The following is a 20,827-nucleotide window of genomic DNA, read 5'->3' as shown; positions in this document are numbered from 1 at the left end:
GGAAAATAGCGAGCGCAAAAAAAGAAAAAAAAAGAAAAAAGGAAAATAGCGAGCGCAAAAAAAAAAGGAAAAAATGAAAATAGCGAGCACAAAAAAAAGAAAAAAAGAAAAAAAAGAAAAAAAAGCGCAAAAAGAAAAAAAAAGGAAAATAGCGAGCGCAAAAAAAAGAAAAAAAGGAAAATAGCGAACACAAAAGAAAAAAAAAGAAAAAAGGAAAATAGCGAGCACAAAAAAAGAAAAAAAAAAGAAAAAAGAAAAAAAAGCGCAAAAAAAGAAAAGGAAAATAGCGAGCGCAAAAAAAAAAAAGAAAAAAAAAAGGAAAATAGCGAGCACAAAAAAAAAGGAAAATAGCGAGCACAAAAAAGAAAAAAAAAAGGAAAATAGCGAGCACAAAAAAAAAGAAAAAAAAAAAGGAAAATAGCGAGCACAAAAAAAAAAAAAAAAAAAGGAAAATAGCGAGCGCAAAAAAAAAAGAAAAAAAAAGTGGTAGTAAGCAGGCAGGCTTGAACCCGTATCGCGAAGGAGGAAAAGAATGTGAAATAAAAAAATAAAAAAAACGTGACACGTTAGCTGTTGCGCCCATCACGAAAGCGGAGGTGACATAAGTTTAAATTAAGGTTAGACAATAGAAAAGGACTTTCGAAAATACTTGGCGAAAAAAGCGACCCCTCCCTGTAGAAAAGTGCCTAGTTGAGGGTGAAGGAATTAATGTTTTTGGCCAATTTTTCGATATTTGTTGTACCAAGGGTCGAACTTCAAAATGATACCTATCTCGTCAAAATCCATCACCTCTGTCGAAAGTTTTTGCGAGACGTACATACATACATACATTTAAGCAAGGGACAAGCAGAATATTATATACAGATAAATTTGTTGCCCTAACGAAAACAACACTACAGATTTATTTGAAAAATTTTATTGAAAAAAATCAATTCGGGTAACTTGATTATGTAGTAGAGCCAACATCTATTCAATGTAGCCGCCTTCAATCTCAATCACCACCTGATACAAGTATAAAACTGGGAGAATGACTTTTCCACGAGCACCTTTTCCATACTCGGCAGATGGTGACAATCAGACTGACTTTGGTGTTGTAGAAGGTCATGTTGGTGATGTTTTTGACGTATAACCAAACAAAGTAGTCTAGTGGGTTCAGGTCAGAGGAGGGGGGACCCCAGTGAGAGAAGAATATAAAGTCATAGCACTCCTTCTGAAGCAAAGCCTAGGCTTCTTTATACCTGTGGGATCAGCAAGCCCTTCAGCACATCCAGGAATATATATGTTGACTTTCAAGCCAATTTTGAAAATGTGAGGTGGCATGATGTTGCCCTCACTTGAACCTATACCAAAGACGATAACTGTGGCCAGAAACTTTGAGCTGTGCCCTCAATGCATTGAACCATCTGGATTTACATTTTGAGGGTGCTATCAATGGTCCTGTTGTTATAACTTGGATCGGTAGAGAGCATGAGTTGTACAGCGGCGCATCTCCAGTCTCATTCTTTGAACATTGTGTCACTTTCGGACATGATAGAAGGCTCCTATCACTGCTGGGATTTGTATGCAACTGGTCAACTAGTAGATTGTCAGCAAGAAAAAAAAGAAACTTGGTTTTCATTAAACAGAATTAAAATCAGGTCATCTTTTTTTTTTTAGGGCGACAATTTTATCGTTCCACCATGTAGATAATATATAGCACTATATAAACATGTATAGATAATAATTCACACTGGGATACATATTTTAGTGGTACATTCGAATGGCAGAAAGAATAAATAATATCTCTGGTTGGATTTTTATTTGAAGTAAAATACATCTGTTATACAGTCGGTGTATATAATTTATTGTTTGCAGGTTTATCAAATGCATGCCAAAGTATATACATGCGGCTATTCTTTAGCTGGCATTTTAGTACAGAATAACCATTCTGACACACCAGTTCTCATTAGTTCACAGAAGTTAAGCAACGTTGAGTCTAGTCAGTACCAGTTGCAGGTCCTGTACGTAGGAGGATGCCGACAACTCCCTGCAAGAGTTGCAAAAACCTACCGTCATCATCTCCCCTAATGGGAATATACATGCAACTGCTTATGAATTTCGTACACACATGGAACTTCCTCCTTTAGAGGAAGCCAGTTAAACCCACATAGGGTTAGTGCCGTTTCCATTTTCCATTCTTTAGTAATGGTTTTTGAAATCAAACAAACAACTTGTTACGTTAACAATACAAGTTTATTTACATTTCACTGATAGCATATGACACGAGAGGGATTAGTCGGTGTGTGGGTTTGGTGGTGTGGTATCAGGTGGCTGATCACACGGTGGTAGAAATGTCACTCACATTTCAGTTGCTCTACTCTCTCTCTCTCTGTCTCATATCCTTATGTCTTATATTTGAATTCCATGCATTGGAATTTAATTGTATTTATTTTTACATTCTTATTAATTGGAATTAATATTATTTTATTGCTTTGCAGTTTTAGCAATTCCAATACAGATTAAAATATATAATATCCCATGACCCTGACTCTTTAATTTTAGGTAGATGCATAAAATTGACAAAAAGACAACTTCTGGACATTATGGTCTTCCATTGACAAATATGCTTTTGCAGGCTGAAAAGTCACCAAACTTTGTGTTACATTGTGAAGCTTTAAAAAATTGCTCTAGAATGGAGAAAAGAACGAAGGGGGAGAAATTACATAAACAATTTGCTTATCGTGCATGAAAAGAGAAATTGGTATTATTGGTGAGAGGCAGTAGGGCCTTTAAGGATAAGAAGTTTCTGGCTCTTATTAAGGGTCTGTGATTCGTGTTCAATTTTTTTAAGTCTTAGAAGACACCCTCTTCGTCTGGTGGTGGGATTACATCTTGGAAAACAATTTAATGACACTGTATATATAGACTTGAAAGAATTCAGACAAAACTGATGCTGAATTTTACACCTAATTAATGCATCCAGTTGGTACTCTGCTGCCAGGCTGATTAAAACCAAGCAAAGTTAAGGAATTATTTGCAACATATTTTCAATGTGGTTAGCATATTTTGGAGTTGAAAATGCTTCTTGGGTGATAATGGGGAGCATTTAATAACGAGGATTACAGAGAGATGAATAGAAATCTAAATATTGAAACCTGCACTACAGTCGCTGAAAGTCCATTCAGTAATGACACTCTGGAACGTTACAATCTAATATTGGCTGAAGCAATGGAGAAAACATTGGAAGATGAGAAATGTGAACCAGAAATAGCTTTTGCTTGGGCTGTTAGTGCCAAACATGCACTTCAGAATCATTCTGGACATAATCCAAATGAGCTTGTTTTTGGATTCAACATAAATATGCCGTCAGTTTGGATTGACCAGTTACCTGCATTAGACGCTTCAACAACCAGTGATATGGTTAGAATAAATTTAAATGCTTTACATTCTGAGAAAAAAAGGTTCATGGAGGCTGAATCAAGTGAAAAAATTTGGGGAGCACTGCGATTTAATATAAGACATTATGCAGATGAACGATTTGTGGTGGGAGAAAGCAATTGCTATAGAAGACAAAACTATAAAGGATGGTGTGACCCTGCTAAAGTTTTGGATAAAGAGGATCAATGTGTATTGAGTCAACATGGAGGACATTCTACGAGATGCATCCATGTTAATTGATGAAGGTGAACAAACACCTTGGAAAGCCAAGGAATAAAGAAAATATAATTCTCTTAAAGCCAAGGAATAAAGAAAATATAATTCTCTTAAAGCCAAGGAATAAAGAAAATATAATTCTCTTAAAACCAAGGAATAAAGAAAATGATTCCATTAAATGAGATGAATGAAGTCTTGGAAGAAGAAGTTGAAGATTAACATGAAAATTCCAATAGTAACAGGGAGGATCTAAAAGACAATACTACAAGAACGAGTAAAGGAAAATAGTGGAATGTCAAATTATTGGAAGTCATGCATGAAAAAAAAGGAAAGATTATGAGTACACAACCAAAATCAAGTAAGGGTCTGTGATTCATGTTCAATTTGTTTAAGGCTTAGAAGACACATTCTTCAACTGGAAATTATAGTCATTCGTGGAATATAGAAACCACTGTAGAAAATGAATGTCCAGTGTGTGATAAGTGTTGGGATAAGGCTGATCAGTGGTAAGAATTTCTCCAATTAACAGGCGATCATGAAGAATATGTTTTCCTCACAACTGAACAAGAACAAGCAAAAGATTTTATTGGTGCAAACGAGAAAGATGTAAAACACATGAAAACTCATGAAGTGTATGAATGTGTCCTTAACAAAAATGTATATCAACAAGATGGCTGATAACAGAATTCTCGTCTTGTAACACGTGGTTATGAAGAAAATTCACATAACCTAAAAACAAACTCTCCAACATATGCGTCTTGTAATGCTAACAACCTCTGTTAAGAATTGGCAGGTGAAGACCCTTGATTTCATCTCAGCATTTTTGCAAGGTGATATGCTGGAGAGAGAAGTATTTCTCAGATCACCATCTGATGCATGTCCAGAGTCACAAGTTTGGGAGCTGAACAGATGTATTTATGGATTGAATGATGCGCCTCATTCATGGTACAAGAGAGTTACTCAGGAATTAACTTGACTAAAAGGAACGGTAATGTATACAATAATACACTGTTTCTTTGGCACGATTTATTCGAGGATGGCTATTCTGGCAATGATTGTAGATGACTTTATATTTTGAAGAAATGATTATTTAAAAAAAAAAAAAATGTGGTTCCAGAGTTCAAGAAAATATGCAAGGTTGGAATGCATGAAAATGGAACCTTTAAATTTCTGGGATTGTGCATTAGATAAACGGAAGATGCGATCATTATAACCCAAAACAATTATGTGTCATCTATTTCTCCAATAAGTATAAAGAAAGAAAAATCCTTAAGGAAAAAAGATGAACTGAGCGAAGAGAAGAAGACAGATTTAAAAAGACTATAAGGTCAAATGATGCGGGTATCTACCCAGACTCAACCTGATGTATCTTTTGATGTGTGTAGGATGAGTAATACTAGAAAAGTTCCTAAAGTGAAGTTACTTTTTGAAGCCAACAAGTCACTACTGAAGCTTAAATCAAAGACAGGTTCCATATCCTTTCCACAGCTGGGAAATACTTCAGATTTGAGTGTGGTTTGCTATTCTGGTGCTCCCTTCACAGGGTGGATTCATCATCTTTGTTTATGGGAAGATAAATAGACTGGCTCCTATATGCTGGTCATCAAAAAAAATTGACCGGGTAACAAAGAGTTCATTGGCATCCGAAACTCTTGCACTCAGTGAAGCTGCTGATGCAGGTTAATTGGTACTGCCATGCAGCAAGAAATTTTCAGACTATCAAAGTTGCCTGAAATACTTTGCTAAACAGACAACGCATCTTTGGCAGAGACCTTAAAATCATCAAATCTTGTTAAGTGACAAACGTTTGAGAGTTGATGTGGACAGAGTAAAGGAAATGTAGGTAAAGGAAGAAACCCAAATTGAATGGCTCAGGGGAACAGAAATAAATCGCAAACTTATAAAGATGGGAGCCTCTCCTGAAATTCTGAGAAACTTGTTTGTGTTAATGAGCCATTTTGTTTATTTGTTTGATTTTTTTCTTTTTGTTCGAACTTTGATTTACACTTGACCCCAGAAGACACCAACAATGTTAAAGTTGGAGTTATCGAACTTGGTGGCCTTCTTCTATATATTTAGTTATGTCCCTTGTCTTAAGTGGATATTCAATATGGCGTTTGGTCAACAATAACACGTGTTTATCCTGCGTCGTGGGATGTACTGAGTGAATTAACAAACTGGTGAAATCAAGATATTTGGTATTTCTTGGAGAGTAAAGACTTTCCACCATACCAATTTGGAGGCTCCGGAGAAGAAATTAAGTGAAGAATGGGTCAACCCCCCCCCCCCCCAAAAAAAAAAGATCATTCCTGAGTCATGCAAAACATTCACCAAGCGTTTACAATGTTTTATTCATAAAGTTTTGATAATTTGAATCTCGTAATACTATTGTATATATTTACGTTTTGGTGATCAGTACAGTTTTATTTATTTAATGAATATGAGCAAAAAAGTTTGTAAAGTTAATTATTGAACACCCTGTACTTGAGTTAGTCCATTTGATAGAGATGACTTCTGAAATTAACTATCATATGACGTCATTTGGACTTTTTTTTTTTTTTTTTTTTATAGATTTTCTTTCTTCCAAATTCCACCTTATTTCCAGTCAGGATCAACCCTATCACCCCTCATGATCTTTGTTTAAAATATATCCTATTTACACCATAGCTATGGCTAAAGATACATTACCTGAAAGTACTTCTTTCAAACTCCTCGGCTTAACATTCACAGGGAACATGAGTTGAAACAGATACATTGGGAGCATTGCCAGGCCTGCTGGGATGAAAGTGGGCTCTCTCTACCCTGCTAGAAAGTTACTTACGCCTGAAAGTATCCTAGACCTCTACAAGGCCACCATTCGCCTATGTGTGGAGTATTGTTGTCACATTTGGGATGGTGCACCTGCTACTATTCTCTCACTCCTGGGCAGGGTTCAAAGAGAGTCGCCAACCTGATAGGTCCTGAACTGTCATCCAAGCTTCAGCCACTGTCCCATCGACGAAATGTTGCATCCCTCTGCCTGTTCTACACAGTAGAGATCCCTAGATGTAAGAACGCCTTCTACTCTAATAGTTTCTTCCCCAGAACTGTTACACTCTGGAACTCCCTTCCGGGTTCATGTTTTCCCAAATGTACTGACATGCAGAAGTTCAAGTGTAATGTGAATAGACATCTTGCTGCTCAACTCCCTACATAGTATTCCTGCAACTCAACGTGGCACTGTAACTTGTTCGGCGCGAAAATGGAATAAAAGGAAGAAAAAATACCAAATATATATGACCAACTATATTGCCAGCAATGAAGGATGGCTAGGCATGCGCGTCTGGAGCACATTTTCTCAAACGAGGATCATTCCAAAAGTAAAGCCACCTATTTTTTTTTTTTTAACTAAAAAGTTGAAGAGCTACAAAGACGGGATAAGTACCATTAAAATGAACGACATTTTGTGCTCCAGAATTTATTTTTCTACATTTTTGCCAGGAATTCAATGATGCATATCTGCTTCTGACGCACGTCATTGACAGGGGCTGCTTTCTTAGAGTCCTACAGCGTCAACATCTGCAACAGAGACATGAAACCGTTCAGTCATCAATGCAATTTGCAATCCTCTCCGATTCATTCAGACGGAATGAACAAAAATAGGAACCATTAGTTTTGGAATGACTCTCGTATAATAAACTTTTCGTGAAAACTTCTTGAAGCTCTGGATTGAATATATAATTATAGACCCAAGAAAGACAATGAAAGCAATCAATAAGAATAAGAATAAAAAGCAGTAACTTTTATATATCGTTTACTTATAAAAAAAGCTTCCCACTTAAATCACTGATTCGTATTTCTTTTTTCTTTTTTTTTTTTTAATTATTTATATTGATGTTGTTGATGACACGGTTTATTTTAATATTTTTTTTTTTCTCAGGTGTTGAATTTTTTTTTTTTTTTTTAAATTTTTCTACATTTATGAATTAATTATTTCCGTGTTTTCAATTGAAAAAGATTGCGTTTTCCCATATTTTTTTTTGTTTATTTTTCAAATATATTTTGTCCGTTCAATTTTTTTTTTTCTAAATTTCTTTTGTTAATATATTTTCTTTTTTGTTTGTTTATTTCTTGCTTTTTTTATGTATACATTTATATAGTTCTGTCTTTTTTTACTTATCTTTTAGTTTTTTTTCTTTCGCACATGCCGTCCTTTACTGTTTTTTTTTTGTTATTATAATAATTATTCACAGACATATGCAAGTATACATATATACAAATGGTCTTTCTTATATATTTCTTGCTTGAATCCGAAACAGTTACTAGAGGGCGCTTCAACACATGTATTTAAACAGGTAATAATAACACTTTTTTTTTTTTTTTTTTTTTTTTTTTAATTATTTGACAAACAGAAATTCGTTCTGGGATATGTTTTACTATAGACAACAACTTGAAAAAGTGGTTATGAAACAAATATATACATAAAAAAACAAATATTACCAAAGGCAAGATAGGTTACTCATCTACCGACCTGAATAAGCTTTTGTTTTAACTTATTTTAAAGCGTTTATTAAATTTGAAACCCAAGTAGTGCCGAGCGATTAGGTAAACACAATGACCAAAATAACCAACATCAAACTGCCACCTTTGGAGTGTCGAGAATGGCTCAAAACTCGAAAAAAAAATAAAATAATAGTAGAAACTAAGCAAATAAATATCACTGTGATATTTATTGAGTGAACTTTTATCAGCGTTTTAATTTCGACTTTTTTGAGCGATTCTAGAGACTTCAAATGTCCGCCATGTTTGTTGTAGGTTTAACTTAAGCGGTCAGTCCTACTTAAGTTTAAATAAAGGTTTTAAAATAAGTTTAAACCTTAAAAACTTATCCACATAGGTAGAAGATAACTTATCTTGCCTTTGGGAACGTTTATTAGTTATATAGTTGTTTCTTGTCCACTTTTGCAGTTTATTGTTAATAGTTAAGCATGCCCTGGTTTTTTGTATCGTTTTCTTAGCTATAATATTGTAATATTATAATGATTGGACGCATCACAGCGGATGCACATGCATACAACCATACACGCAGGCAACTAAACCTGGTATTTAAGATGCAACAGTTTGATATGATTTCCCCTGCAACACCGTCAGCAAAAAAAAAACAAAAAAAAAACAATTATAATATTAATAAATAAAATAAGAATGAAAAAATTACATAAAAACAACATGAGTTACTTCCCCTTTTCTCGACTTGCTGACGGACTTCATATATCTAAAATGCCACCATCTTTTTATGGTGTAAATTAACAAAAAAAAAAAAAGAAAAAAAAAGTAATTCCCATTCTTCATATGCATAATACAGTTTTGTTACTTAGTGTGCATGTGTGTGTGTGTGTATATATATATATATATATATATATATATATTAGTGTAATTAATGTTCATTTTAGAAATATCGTTAATTTCAATGTATACTGTTTTCATTTAGGGGAAAAAAAAACAGAATACCCGTTAATACAAATAAAGCTGATGGATCAATTTTATAGTACAAAACTTTGTTGAAATTTAAAAACTCACTTTTTTTATATATATAACTTTCGCTTATTACACCGTGAATTTCTTCATAAACGAAAGTCTCAAAGAAAATGTGAGTCTTTAAATTTCAGCAAAATTTTATACTATAAATATATATATATATATATATATATATATACATACATGTATAAAATTATAAATGTATATACCTACGCATTTATATATATGCACACACACGAATATATTACCTATGCGCATATATATATATATATATATATATATATATACACACACACACACACACACACATAGACATGTATAAAATTATAAATGTATATATCTATGCATATAGTTATATACAAATGTATATATTATCCGTGTGTGTGTGTGTGTGTATATATATATATATACATACACACACATACAAATGTATTTATTATCTATATACACATATGTACACAATTATATATCATTTATGAATGTACATATATCTATATATAAATGTATATTTTATGTATGTATATTTATATTATCTATGAATATTAATATCTGTTTATATATATATATATTTATATATATATATATACATGAATATATTATCTATACACATACACACACACATATATATATATATATTAACTATGTATATTTATACGTGTATGTATTATATATATATACTTATATAAAATGAATATTTACGTACATACATAATAAAATAATGTACAATTTAAAACAACATCTTATCTTATTAGAGTTCTAGTATATATATATATATATATATATATATGTATATATATATATTATTTAAACACACATGAAAAGGATCGTCTCCTTATTTTGGTCCAGTTTCTGCATAATAATGAATTTTTCAAATATGTTTGTCCTAAGTTTTATTGTATTTTATTTTTTTTAATAATAAATTTTTTTTTTTTTTTTTTTTTTTTTTTACTTTTCTTAAATATATTTCAGAATAATATATATATATATATATATATACTTTGGCAATTTTACATTTTTCTTTTCTTAATTTTCTTCTTGCCAATGCTCTTAAAGCAATTTATCCAATGCGGCTGTCTTTTTTTATTTTTTTAATGTTCACTTAAAATCAATGATTTATTGTTCATGTACACACGCACACACACACACATATATATATATATATACCAATATGTGTATATATATATTTCATTTCTTTTTTTCTATGTTTCTTTCTTTTAATATATTTTTTTAAGTTTCACCAAAAAGTATTTTTTTCTTTCAAGTCTTTAAAATGTAAGAAGCAAGTTCCATCGGCTTCAGCTCTAAGACCGCTTTAGGGTTTAAGGTTTCTAGAGAGTGCAAATGTGAAAGCGATGTCCTTTGAAAGTGCTTCAGCTGTATCTTGCCGAACAACGAACTTATGGAGACTTTTCCCCAGTCATTACTACAAACAGGTTCCAAAGCTGGGAACCCACATGTCATCCCCTGCCGATGGAGTATCAGTGAGGTCCCATTCCGCATCAAGTCTGAATTGACGAGGACGCGAAGAGAAACGAGGCTGACATCGCACGGCAGCGATCCTTCTACTGGCTTAAACTTTGATACCAGTGACTCAGCATCCATGTTTGTGAAATAAACCACCAGGGGGCGTTGCAAGTAGTTGCTGAGGTGGACTCCCTGGAGTGATGGAAAGGTAAACCGGAGTTGTCGTTCTTGATGATGGAGATACGACTGATAAGGGGATATTCTGTTGAATTGGTCAGTTTCAGCCGAAGAAGGGGCGGACGATTTGGTTTCGTCCGGGAAGAGTTTATTATCAGCGTCAACGTTTTTTATTACTTTATGAATTAATCTGTTTGTCTCAATTTCAGGTGCATCTTTTATTGTTGAATCAGATTGCTTTTTTATCGAGTCTTTTATATCGGATCCTCGGTGTTCTATTTGGAGCACATACTTTGAATGAATAGGTTTTATATCGTCTATGCCCTCACCAAGTCCCCGTTCGTCATCGTAACTTAATTGTCGGTCAAGCATAATTTCAAGACATCCTTGCTCCAAGCTCGCTACACCATGCGAGTGATCCGCATGCAAGGTAAGACGTCGCGTATCATCTTCCAACATAGCCATTGTTGTTATCGGATAATAATTTGCCTCTAACCGAAGCTGGCGTTGATTCCGCCGTCCAATCATCTGTAAGCCGTTCTGGTCAGTAAAAAAGGTTTCGTTGACGTTCTTCAGGTCTGTTTTTAACTTCATGATTATTTCACGATCTCGCAAACCCTTTATATTCAGTTCATTGTCGATATGCAATGCTGAGCGTTGGATTCCTGGTACATCATAAAGCTTTACACGATGCTGGAAAAACTGATGAAGAACTTTTACCTCAGATACAAGTGGACCCTGGACTATTCGGGTTATTTGATTTTTCCCTGTGATCGACCGAGCCTGTCCATTCGGAAGGAACAGATACGCCCCGCTACCCTGGGAAAAGTAAGCTTGAAAATCAATATAAACATTGGTCAAATTGTTCGAGGTTTTGTCTAACACGGACTCCAAGAGACCTCGAGAACCAGAAAATGTTGCTCTGAGAAGGCTGTTTTCAATAACAATAGGCTTTGAAATATCATCCACTGGCTTGTCTACAAGGAAACCTGTCTCTGGTGGAACCACAATCCGTTTGCTGTTGACAATTCCAATTCTTGAACTGTAAGTGTTTTTCATCTCACCCATGGGTTTACGTAAACTGTATACCACAGTGGTTAAAGGTTCAACGTTCACAAGAAATACAAGTTCGAAGACACTACTTGAAACGGTAATATCGTCCTCCCAAACTGGGTTCAACTGACATGGGATAACTTCCTGGTTTTGATCAACTACTTCGACGATGTTTGTGGCAACGAGAACAGACACAACATCTTTCCTTTGTTGTACGAGCGGGTTAAAGATAACTAGCTGTAAACCAAGTTTGTCAACATGAAGGACTTGCTTGCTCGGAGAAGTTGACGGAGATATGCGGACAGTCTCTGGAATAAAAAAATTTGAGAATCCAGATTTACTACGGTAGAGCAGAACTTCGAGGGCATTGCTGATGACAGTCTGCGTGATGTTGTATGCAATTGCTAGTTTTTCTTCATAGTCCATAACAACATAATCTTTGGCGGTTCCAGTAATTGCATCGTGGTGTTGGAATAGGCCTAAATAGCGCCGGGCCCTTTTAAGCATGCCAGCTGTTTCAAAGGATTTTTCATATGGGTTTCCCCACTGGCTGGAATGAGAGCAAGCAAGAAAATATAAAATATCAGCTGCTCGTAGGTTGGATTCGAGATCGCGACTGAATCTTTTATCGAAAGGTCTTGTAGTGTAAAAGCCGGTCCAATATGCATTACTTTGGTCAGAATATGGAAAGAAATCTCCGCTTAAGGTAGGCATGTCTGAATATTGCTCTTTTGATGCAGTTCGACTTCGATTCCGACGTTTTTTGACTACATTGAAGTAATCGTTAGGCGTGCCAAATTTGAGGTGAATGTTCCAGTCGCTTCTGGAATTCATATACTGGAAAAGCATAGCATAATTCTTATATTGTTGGTCCCATTCAACCTCCTTGTCAAACCGGAAGTCGTCACCTAGCGGGACTAAAATGGCATTATACTTATAAAGAAAGTTTTTCTTCCTGTACTCCTTGTACAGGTACTCTGCTTGAACTTCAATGTTCTTCAGGCTGATATCGCGAGATTTCCCTTCACGTTGCTCTCCAGGAATGTTTCGGAAATCATAAAGCAGACAAAGGAAGCGGTCCGGACCGCACGTGAACTTAATGCTGTACAGCATATAGGGCATCACATGGCACAGCATATCCGTGGAGCCTTGCGGGTCCCAATACTGGCGCCACTTGAACTCTAGGCTCTTATGTTTTGCTAAGTAGTTCTTAACGGCACCATGGATCCTTTGAATTACCATGTTTTCTAACCCAGCCTCTTTGAGTAGATATGGCATGCTGCCTGAATGACCGAATGGGTCAATAGACCAACTGGTTTTTGGCACAATATGTAAATTATCCATAACCCATCGATGACCCTCAATTAATTGGTCAACAATTGCATAGTAGTGAGTCGTAGCTTCATCTGGCATTACCCAGCTTCCTAAAACTATTTCTAGCTGACCACGACGTAATAATCGTCGGACTTGTACCTTGACTGCATCCTCCTGGTCATTCCACCACATTGCTAGATAAATCGTCTCAGCCCAGACAAACGTCATGTTTGGATAGGCTGTTAGCTTGCGGACCATGTTGTCGAGAATGTGTTTCGTCTGGTCAGCGTAATATTCATCAACTGTTTTCAGCCAGCCTGGATCATTGTGCGAATGTGGCACAACGATCACTGTCAGGGTGTCATCATTATTTGATTGTCTGGCGCCATTTCGCAAAGATGCTGCGGCCGCGGCAGCGGCTATCGCTTCAGCCTGTTCCATAGGTGTGGCAGACGCCGGTTCTGCTCCAGTTTCGACCGAAGATGACGACGGTGATCGAAATGAGGAAGATGATAATGAGGAAAATGAGATTGCCTTGTTGGGGTTTGGAAGTGGGTAGGAGCCATCGGCCAGTACTTCGTACACAAGCTTTGGCGCCATGTCAAATGTGGAGAAGTTAGCGGTAACAACAAGGTCTGTGGACGGAGAGGCGTGACAGTCTCCCTTCCACGGTGACTGGCGACTTTTTAGCTGGTGAGGCCATAGCTTGACGGCCAGCATCTGTGTTCGACTGATCTGGGCATGTGTCCAGGGCATGCCAGTGTCAAAGAGGAGGAAGAAAGCGAAAGAGAAGAATGTGGCACCAAAAAGAATGAAGAGACGCTGGTTAAATTTCATCCTGCTCGGGATGCGACCAGTGGATAGATTGACACTTGTGGTTTTCATTGCTGCAGTGTCGTCGGTGGACGATTCGTCCAATATAGAACTATTGGAATTTATCGACGCCAGTCTTGAGTCAGTAAGGGTAACCTGAAAGAAGAAAAAAAACAGAAATACCGTGAGTTATATTGATTGGCAAAAATAAAATAACAGTTATAATATTGTTACACTCAGAACATGATACTCAAATTTTCTTTTTTTCTTTTCACTTCACAGGAATCACTTTTTATCAAGGCCCGGAGGCCACTTGAGGATAAGGGTTAATGGGTATACATTAGTCAATGTGATTATAGCGTAGTAAACATAAGTAGTGGGAATTTTGTAAATTGGATTACTTAGGGGAGGGGCGGTTCATCAATAACTTGTTTATGTTGGACTTGAAGACAATCAGATTGTAGTCAGATGGAGAGCAGGCAAACGAAACAGAGTTCCACAGGTGTGCAGTTCTAAGAAAGAAGCTTTGTTCATGGAATCTACTTTTAGGTCTAGGCACAGACAAGGAGTGTGGGAAATTATTGATAGTGGTTTTGGCCAGATGGGTGCTCTTCATGGAAGTTTGGCGAGGGGGGAGCATAGATCGAAGCTCAGATGAGCACTTGCCATAAAAATAACGATAAAGCAGAGACAGGCTCACAAGGTCACTTCTGTGGGAAAAAGGTTGCAGGGAAGAGAAAAGGGCATCCCTCACTAAGCTACGAAACCTTTTTTGAACTCTCAAGTTTTGAACAATTTATTTAAAATAAGTAAAATTTATATTTTTGGCAGTCAGTAGGACCAGAAAATAATTTAAATTTTATTTTTTACATTCAAACTTGAAAGGTGATAATGTTATACATTAAGGCCCAGGTGTTTGTATTCGCAATGTCCCAACGGTCCTGGATATGACCTTAAACTATATCCGATGGTGAGGCCCTAGCTTGCGGGCTTTGGGGAATGTGGTTGGTTGGTTGTTTTTGTTTTACGGCATATCAACCCTTTTGGGGTTATTTAATGCCGAATCCAAAGATTTTGAAGAAAAAATTTTTAATAGAATATATTTGTTGTTTTCAAATCAGTTTCTATTCAACCCATAGTTGGGACCCTAACAGGTACTACCACTCCGGGTCAGAGTGGACCTGGGAGCAATGGTAATTAAATGGTGTCTCCACACTCCTACAAGCTGGGGCCTCACCACTGGATATAGTTTAAGGTCATATCCAGGAATTGAGGGACTTTTACCCTCTTCAGGGGGGCAGTCGGTGTATTCTAATGCCCCACCGACAGGGCCGTTGGGGAATGTGGAGCCACCCTTTAATTGTCAGTGCTCTTAGGTTCACTCTGATCCGGGGTAGTAGTACCTGTTAGGGTCCCAACTATGGGTTAAATAGAAACTGACTTGAAAAAAAAAAAAAAAAACCCCAAATATACTCTATTAAAAAATTGTTCTTCAAAATCACTGGATTCGGCATTAAATAACCTGAAAAGGGTTGATATGCTGTAAAACAAAAACAACCAACCAATGTTCCAATGAAACTGCAGGTATTGATGGACGATCGAACTAATGAAACTAAATAAATAAAATATTAAATAAGAAAATCGAAATTAAAAATAAAAATAATTCGTCCATACCCACCCTGCACCCACCTTTATAACCAATAATATTTTTAAAAAATTTTTAAAAAGCTATAAATACACCAAGCCTCAATAAAGGACAGAAAACAACAAAAATAATCGCTCCTGATGACGATCGGCTGTACTGGTAGAAAGCGTTTGAGAAGAATATGGCTGAACAACAACTTTTGGGCGCCATAATATACAACATGCAAGCCGAAATAAAAAGACCGCTTGGCGAATTGAAAAGATATCCAACAAAATCGGAAAAGAGAACTTTACCGTGTTCAATCAGACGTGCTTAAATAGCAGTATCAGAATTTTTGTAGGAATTTTTGACACCCCTAACACAAAACTGCGAATACAATATAAAAATCTCGTAATTTCTCTGTTAAAAGTGGGTTATTTATTTTCTTTATGGATTATACTTCCAAAATAAACTATTACAGTTGTTTTAAAAGTAATAGAATTTTTTTTTTTTTTTAAAACAGTAATGAATTTTCCGAACTCAATATTTTTCAATTTTTAAAATTTAAAAATCTATCAAAATTTTTCTATTGATTCTATTTTTACGATATTTTCAGGGTCAATGTGAAATTTTATGTTCTTTCCAATAAACCGAATATAATATTTTAGACAAACGTTTTTTTTTTTAATTCACGCCCCCCCCCCCCAAGTGTCACCCATTTTCAACTTTCTCTTAAAAAGTAAATAATTAATTTATGTCAAATAGTTTTATATATCACAAATTGAAGAGAAAAGGTCAATAAATAATATATTCAAATTTAAAACAAAAAAAAATCCCTTTTTTAGAAATTTACCTGTAAAGTCCGAAGTTTAAAACCTTATTTTATAAGAAGAACACATTGTTTTTTTTTGTCTTTTTTTTTTAATGAAACCTTGGTCCTTGCTCCTTTAATTGAAAAAAAAATTAGGGCTTGAATTACATTTTTCGAGGAGTGATAAGCTTGGAAAGACAGGGGGTTGAATAATTCACGCCTCTCATTTTGAAATGTCTATTAAAAAGTAAATAATTAATTTATGTCAAATAGTTTTATATATCACAAATTGAAGAGAAAAGGTCAATAAATAATATATTCAAATTTAAAACAAAAAAAAATCCCTTTTTTAGAAATTTACCTGTAAAGTCCGAAGTTTAAAACCTTTTTTAAAAAAAAAAAACACACATTGTTTTTTCTTTTTTTTTTTTTTTTTTTTTTTTTTTTTTAATGGAACCTTGGTCCTTGCTCCTTTAATTGAAAAAAATATTAGGCCTTGAATTACATTTTTCGAGGAGTTATAAGCTTGGAAAGATGGGGTGGAATTATTCACTATTTTCACGAAATTTCTGACACTGCTAGTGCTTAAATAATGACTTGCTGCCAATATATATATTTAAAAAAAAAAGAAAGTTACCTCCCTTTCTGATAAATCTTTTCCCATACATTATACTCTTTATAAGGCCTCCTTTCATTGGCCAAAAGTTGTTGCTCATCGACCAATCAAAGCAACCCATTTATTGAGTGGGATGGGAACATCCTTTTAATCTCCCTCTTCGTTCAATGATTTCAATCTGGTGTTTTCTTTTTTTTTAATTTTTTTTTTTTATTACATTTTCATCCCAAACAAGACACATTGCCACTTTCATGTAGGGGGGCTACTATCAGGTACATAAGCTACAAGGGTATTATGTGGGGAGTTGTTCAGCAAGATGTCGGTTCACGTTACACTTGAACTTCTGCATGTCAGTACAGTTGGGGAAGCAGGAACCCGGAACAGAATTCCAAAGTTTAGTGGTTCTGGGGAAGAAACTACTGTAGTAGAAGGCTCTCTTACATCTAGGGATCTCAACTGTGAAGGGGTGGGATTTTGCTGCTTGTCGGATTTGTCGGGGGTATTTACGTTAAAGTACTTGTAGAACAGGCAGAGGGATGCTACATTTCGTCGATGGGACAGAGGCTGAAGCTTAGATGACAGTTCAGGACCTATTAGGTAGGCTACTCTTTTGAACCTTGTCTAGGAGTGAGAGACTAGTAGCAGATGCACCAGCCCAAATATGACAACAATACTCCATACATGGGCGAATGGTGGCCTTATAGAGGTACAGGATACGTTCGGGCGTTAGCATGGTAGAGAGAACCTACTTTTTTCGCAGCAGTCCTGGCAATGCTCACAATGTAATTTTTCCAACTTTTTTTTACTGTATTCATCGAACTTGACTGTGCCGTCTAACTAATGGACGTGAAAATTAGAACTTATTTGGACTTCTTAAAAAGCCGCAAAAAAAAAAAAAAAAAAACCCAACAAGAAAGAAAAAGATTTATTTTGCAACTTGAATATTTAATGTTTGTATTATTCCTTTAATGTTTAATGCACATTTTATCTTTCTCCAACTTGTAACTTTGTGTCCTTTTTTTTAGTCAGATACAGTTTTACCTGGTCGAAAATATATATATATATATATATATATATATGTATATATATATATATATATATATATATGAACAAATAATTAATAACACCACGTAAAATAACACTTTAAAAAGAGTTAAAAACATATTTAATTTTCAAAAAGGAAAAACCAAGTAAGCGGATTTTCCTTAATCCACGGAGCTTCGAAAGAAATACTTTCCATCTCATCAGAGGGTAGAAAGTTGCAAAATGCGGAATCGGATTTTGCTTGCAAAGTATTTAATGAAACTGCAAGTAAGCCATGGAGCTTACTTGATAAAAGTTAAAAAATAGTGAAGCAGATGAAATGGGGGACAAAAAGAAAAAGGATTTCACATGGATGGATGGTAGAATATCCAATAACTGTAAAATCCAAGAAAAGTTGGTAAAAGTCCGGTATCCACAAGTAAAAATTCAAAGGAATCACGTTACTGGAAGATATTTCAATGTAATTCAAAAGGCAGAATTCTGTGAAATAATTCACAAATGGGTACAAGGAAAAAAGAGTGAGTTCAAAATATTATAAAAAGAAAGATGAATTGTGCGTAGAATGAAAAAATGGAGAGATTTTAAAACGAGGCCAACTTTCTAAATACAATAAAGAAACAGAAAATACGAGTGGTGAGTGAGTCTTTAATATTTATAATATACTTTAAGTTTGTTATTTTGGATTATCTTGGTGAACTTAATTGTAATTATTTCATTTATATATATATATATATATATATATATATATATATATATATATATATATGTCAGGTTTGTGGGTGAGAATTCCAGCACAGTGCTAAAGCATTTATTTATATATGTGTTACAGAAGATAAAAAAAAACAAAAAACATAAAGACAGATATAAAGAGTGGCTGAACCGAGTCCAACATAGTCAACTAGGGATCTGTCCCCTTTGTTTTTGGGTTTGAAATCGATGGTACCGATGTTCCTATTTACAATGTCTCCTCACGGGATAGAGTTAGACACCAGGGTCGTTCTTTAATGTGGAGAAAGGAACAAAAATAAAAATGGTCTCAGTCGTGAAGGATTTCTCCTCCACTGACAGAGAACAAGAAATTGAAGTGCAGCATCTAAAGTACAGATACTACACTTTGAGATATTAAATTTTTTATTCACGGGGAAAAAATACAATTGGGAAAATGAACAAAAAAATTAGGCACAAGGCCAACTCAAAAAGAAGGGGAGATGGTGATGTTGGTTGATCCATCTCGTCTCTGTTGTAAATTGTCTCAGTCGTGAAGGATTTCTCCTCCACTGACAGAGAATAAGAAATCGAAGTGTAGCATCTGAAGAACAGATACTACACTTTAAGATATTAAATTTTTTATTCAGGCAAAAAATGAGCATGAACACGCTTTGATCTCGGCCCGAAGGCGAAATATTTTTTTCTTCTGATCGTCCTTAACACATGCATAAATAAATATATATCTTTTTCACCCAACACAGCCAAAGAGAAGAAGATTGGAAGGTGGGGGAGAAAACCGGTTCCAAACGATGTAGATTTCGAACCGTCCAAAGTCTATCCTCCAAATCACGCGGTACTTGTGAAATCTCGTTCACACACCACAAACGTCACGTTTTAGTTGTTTGTTTGCTTTTTCCACCTCTTATCTTGCGACTTTATTTTTTATTTATTTATTTTTGGAACGCTACTTGATGTCGACTTCACTTGTACAAATATTAAACATTTTATGGAAAGCAAATGAAACGGAGGCAAAAATTAAACATATACAACTGAATACCATTTCCAGATTTCTCGTCTTTCCTAATAGGTTGTATTGAAAGTATAATTGTCATTCAGGCGTGTCTAAGGAGAAGATGTTTTGTTATGTCTCGTTAAACCCAACGTCTCTACATTCACTAAATATATAACATCAAAGCAGACATAATTAGCAAATATTGTTTGAATATCAATTCCAGCGACGCAAAATTCTTTTTTTTTTTTTTTAAATCTAATACATAAAGTTATTTATTCGGATTTTAAAAGTCAGACCCAAACAGCATTTAAGCTAAGAAATCAATCTTCACTTCTGACGAGCCTATTTTTATTTGTTACTAGCAGGTCGCCTACCATTGCACGGTCGAAAAATACGCTTAAATATGGTATTTTAGTTTATGCATCTTTCGTATTTATTGTTATAGAAATAGTTCGCTACTGATTATGATATCGTATCCAATATATAGTAGTGATTCTAAAAGTTTACAATATATATCCTACTCAAAGACATTTTATATGAGCTATATTAGACGCATTTGTTTACCTATATGAACTGGACGCATCTTGGCTACCTCTGCCCACCCAACCACCGCTGTCATCGCAGAAGATTGCTGACTTCTTAACCCAGTTCAGACTTGAGATACATGCAAGTCACCGTCCAAAACAAAAAAATTTTTTGACATGCTCAATTATTAAATCCCTCTATCCTTTTTTTTTTCTTTTTCACCCTCTCCATTTCTTGGTCTGTCTTATATTTATTACTTTACAAAATTTTAACTTTATTCATATGAGTATTTGTTTTTTCTCCAGTGTCTCCCCCCCCCGCTCTTTTCTTAACTTGAATAATCTGACAATATAGGCGAATAATCTTTATCCTGTCTGTTGAAACAACTTGTAATGAATTAAGTTAATACACTCGAGATTGAAATAATCAAATACATATTTGGCTCTACTAACGCATTGAGTACTCTTTATCTTTGTTATTTTTTTTCTTACCAAATATACCTCATATATGAATTGAGCG

General features: G+C 35.0%; 1 protein-coding gene across 2 annotated transcripts in view; it reads right to left on the bottom strand.

Moving 5' to 3' along the window:
• Positions 1-7,409: 7,409 nt before the first annotated feature.
• The window catches only part of LOC145255824 (alpha-mannosidase 2x-like), a 178,449-nt gene continuing 165,031 nt past the window's right edge, over positions 7,410-20,827 (bottom strand). For both annotated transcript variants that reach the window (XM_080114541.1, XM_080114542.1), the window contains exon 2: positions 7,410-14,124. In XM_080114541.1, the coding sequence (XP_079970667.1) occupies positions 10,405-14,040 (3,636 nt within the window). In that variant the 5' untranslated portion in view covers positions 14,041-14,124 and the 3' untranslated portion in view covers positions 7,410-10,404. The remainder of the gene's footprint in view (positions 14,125-20,827) is intronic.

The sequence above is a fragment of the Euprymna scolopes genome, chromosome 31 (genome assembly GCF_053919585.1).
Source record: "Euprymna scolopes isolate OS-2025 chromosome 31, ASM5391958v1, whole genome shotgun sequence".
NCBI classification, from domain to species: Eukaryota; Metazoa; Mollusca; class Cephalopoda; order Sepiida; family Sepiolidae; genus Euprymna; species Euprymna scolopes.
The sequence above is the reverse complement of the archived record's forward strand: the minus strand, read 5'-3'. Positions and strand labels throughout refer to the sequence as shown.